The sequence below is a fragment of the Hylaeus anthracinus genome, unplaced genomic scaffold, assembly GCF_026225885.1.
Source record: "Hylaeus anthracinus isolate JK02 unplaced genomic scaffold, UHH_iyHylAnth1.0_haploid 26367, whole genome shotgun sequence".
In the NCBI taxonomy this organism is placed as follows: domain Eukaryota; kingdom Metazoa; phylum Arthropoda; class Insecta; order Hymenoptera; family Colletidae; genus Hylaeus; species Hylaeus anthracinus.
This window is the reverse complement of record NW_026534994.1, coordinates 684-4,540: the sequence shown is the minus strand read 5'-3', so window position 1 is coordinate 4,540 and position 3,857 is coordinate 684. Positions and strand designations below refer to the sequence as shown.

The 3,857-nt window shown below is 41.0% G+C and overlaps 1 protein-coding gene across 1 annotated transcript; it reads right to left on the bottom strand.

Annotated features, from left to right (window-relative positions):
- Positions 1-732: 732 nt before the first annotated feature.
- LOC128893195 (pre-mRNA 3'-end-processing factor FIP1-like) lies at positions 733-3,399 on the bottom strand. The gene is made up of 4 exons (XM_054154013.1): positions 3,082-3,399; positions 1,915-2,823; positions 1,501-1,844; positions 733-1,259 (listed from the first exon to the last, which is right to left on the bottom strand). The coding sequence occupies exons 1-4, from the start codon at positions 3,322-3,324 to the stop codon at positions 1,139-1,141; spliced, it is 1,617 nt and encodes a 538-aa protein (XP_054009988.1). The 5' UTR covers positions 3,325-3,399; the 3' UTR covers positions 733-1,138.
- Between the last annotated feature and the right edge of the window lie 458 nt (positions 3,400-3,857).

Below are 3,857 nucleotides of genomic sequence, written 5' to 3'. Positions count from 1 at the left end.
ACACACACACACACACACACACACACACATGTATGTATGTATGTACTTCAGTATACCGAGAAATAATATTTGTTCGTATTGAAAACATTATAAACTAGTAGACGCGGTTATATTACATGTATGCTTTTTGTCGCTTGTGTTTTGTATTCTTTATTTTTTTTTTTTTTGGTATGTAAGGAAAACCTACCTTAGATCTTATTTATTGTCATCCTCTTCACCGAGTCGAGACAACTTACACGTAAGGTGATCTGCGTTTTCGCCTCCGTCGAGTTTCCGCTCGCTTTCTTGATCATTTCGTTGAAAGAGCTGCGAATAATTAAAAATAAAAAAAAAATTCTCGAAAGAAGAATCGAAATGTAGATGGCCGTGCTGGTAGTTTGTCTCGATTGTTAGCATTTTTCACTCATCAGTAGACATATATAACACACCGGGTACACACGACACCTCTACATACACTCAAAGGAAAACAAAAAAAAAAAATAATGAATTAAAGGTATTCTAAATGTAACGTGTATATGATGGCTGTACAAATGTAACATTTTTTTCCGTTGTGTATGATGATATTAACGATAACGAAGAAGAAAAAAAAACGGGAAGATTCGATGCAAAAAAAAATACGAGGTATAATTGACTTTAAAAAGAATAAAAAAAACACGTGTGCGTATCGATCGATGCTAGTGTCCGGTTGCGCAGCCGGCACGAGTGTCGATCAATTGATTCACCCACGAGTGATTTACCAATAAAATACAATTACTTTTAATTATTATAAAATACCATTTCTGTAATAACATTATGATATAAAACCATACATTGAATGGCATAAATTCGGTGGTTTCGGTGACCCCTACGTTCCCGTTTGTACTTCGTTCCCTTGTAGACGTATCCCGGTTTATTGTAAATATTAAATACAAGATTGCGTTCTACACACGAGGATTCTGATTTGACGAAACTTACGTGCCGTTAAAGATAAAGTTTATTGTTATTGTTTATAATTCATTTCTTGGCTAAAAATCGCGTATTCGACGTGAACGAGAATTAATATCGTGCAAATCATGTCTGTCGCGCGAAAAGTTACATTGTTGAAAGATTCAACGAGTCAATGTGACCGTTGGATGTTCGTAAGTAACCGTTTTTATTTTTATTCGCTTTCTTCTTTAGAGCGTTCCCTCTCGGAGCGTCTAGATTTCTTCTTACGTCGACTCGGACTTCTGGATCTGGATTTGTGTCTGCGAGATCGCGATCTCGATCGGTGGCGATGCCTTGAAAAGGTACAAAACGTGTTATTATGCATAAACGTTGGGTCGTCGCTCGCCAGAAGCGATAGAATTACTGACAAAAATAAAGCAATGCGTAAACGAAAAAAAATAAACGAATAAATCAGGACCGTCAGGTATAATAATAATCGCAAAACAATACTCAAACGTTCGAAGTTTATTTCTGTAATAGTCTCAGCCTTAGCGTAGCATCGCTGTATTTCTTAACTATGCTTTATTTTATTACCGCTCTTTGTGTCGATATTGGGAACGAGATCTATCGCGGTCCCTTTCGTCGTCCCTCGACATCGAGTCTCTTTCCCTCTCACGTTCTCTTATCATGGAATCCTTTTCCCTTTCGCGATCGCGATCTCTGTCCTTATCTCGTTCCCTGTCTCTTCCCATCGAGTCTAGTTCTCTGTCGCGATCTCTCTCCCTGTCCCGATCCCTTTCACGATCTCTAGAGTCTCTGGGTGGTAATAGCGGAGGGATATTCGTAGGGGGCACCATGGTTGGTATCGTCTTGGGACCGGTATCTTTGTCGTCGTCTCCTTCTGTCATTGGAATAGCTAAATTCGTTGGCTGCCACGTCTAAAATAGAAAATAAATAATCAATCCGATAAAACTTGGAGCAATAGGACAATATTATTATTTTATGTACCGGATCGTTGCCCCACTGATTATCCTGGGTGGGTTCGTAGCTTTGATAGTACGGATCTGTTTCTGGCATGTAAAAGGGGCCTGGTTCTCCGGGATAACCAGGAGGGGGCATATCAAACGCGGGAGGCATTCCTGCTCCTGGTGGTGGCACACTCATATCGGGGAAACCTGGTTTTCTAGAGTACTCCCTCCTATCTGCGGTCATCACTTGTATCACGTTTCCTTTTGGCGGGGATTTGTCAAGATTCCGTCTGGAGGCTAAACCAGAACTACCAATTACATCTATAGTTCCTGCCATTTTCCTTCCTGGAGGTGGTCCTGCTCTCTTAGGTCCCATTATACCGGAATATTTACTGTTATCGTTAGTAATCGCCACTTGAGGTACGCGCATACTGCCAGCGTTACCGCCTCCTCCGCCCGCGTTCAATATCAAACCAACTCCAGATTCACTTCTCATTCTCTTCTGTCTTTCGCAATACGCTCTCCATGTTTCCTCATTGAAACCGTAATTAAAGTAATCGGTAATGTCTGCACCGGGTTGTCTCCAAGGTTTATCTTCTAATTGATCTAAATTAAATTCATGAGCAGGCATACCATTGATAACACCTATAGTTTCAAATTCATCTATGCTAAATTTTCCTGGTTGTTTGTTCAATTTATCGGGTACCCCTGATGCATTTGTAAGCAATCCTCCTCTTTTAATATTGAGACTGCCATACGCAGGAGTCGATTTGATATCCCCGATGACAACGTGCACGTCGTCATCGGAATCTGTGTCACTAGCTGCTTCACCATCTTCTTGACTCGATGGCTCTCTCACTCCATTTTTATTTACATCTGTATTACTATCATTTGGACTATCGTTAGTGGGTGGAGATTCTTCTTCTGGCGGTTCTGCCTCTTCAGGTGACTATAAAGTATCAGTAATAATCACATTAATAATAATTCTACTTGATTACGAATCGTTTACATGCCATCTAGGTTATGTTGATCAAGAAAAGACGTGCGTTTGATATAACAGAATATATACGATTTTACTCTAAAATTTAGAGTATCGATCGTTGTAAAGACATGTAAGTACATGCATACATGTATATTATTTCTCATTTACTATACATTAAATAAACCCGGTAACAGAAGCTAGACGTACAGGTTAGAAAAAATGTACCTCTGTTACTGGGTCGGGAACGCCTTCCAGCTTTTGATCTTCCGAAGTTTGTGATTTTTCCTGAGCCGCAGAAGGCGTCGAATCATTTTCTTGGCTTTCTGGCTCAACGGATGTCGGTGTAAACTCTTTTCCATCGGTCGAATCCCCATACAACCACTGATCCTCATTCTCGTCCGCCATTTTTCCTTTTCTCTCGCTTGACAACTTAGGCCCGCGCAACCAGTTGTACACGTAAACGTTCATTCAAATAGAATCACGGTAGACAAGAATCGTATGAATGCGAAAGAGAGAGAAACATGTGCGAGAAGAATGGCTGCCGTTGACGGCAAGCGATCGACGGACGGTAGAGCCAAAGAGTATTAGAGTCTAATACTCTTTGGGTAGAGCAGTGTATAATAGTGTAGCCCAGTGTAACCGAGTGTAACTGGCTACCATCAATTAGATCTGCAGAGAGCCCGGGTTGGCCCGCCCCAGTTTTACAAGGTATGGCTAATATAACGTATCTTAATATCATGAACTTTCTAACTGTTTAAAGATAATGCATGCACTTTTGCAATCGCGTTGCCAAATACTATTTTATTCAATATACTAGTTGTGAAATCGAGCACGTGGCGTTTTCGAAATGACAACCGAACTGACAAACAGCAAACACAGCTTGCCGCATACCAGGGGCATCCTTGCGCCTACGAAATAGAAACCGAACAGACAAACGGGCTCAAATAGGTTGCCGCGTAACAGGGGCACCTCTGCGCCTACGATATAGCAACCGGTCTAGC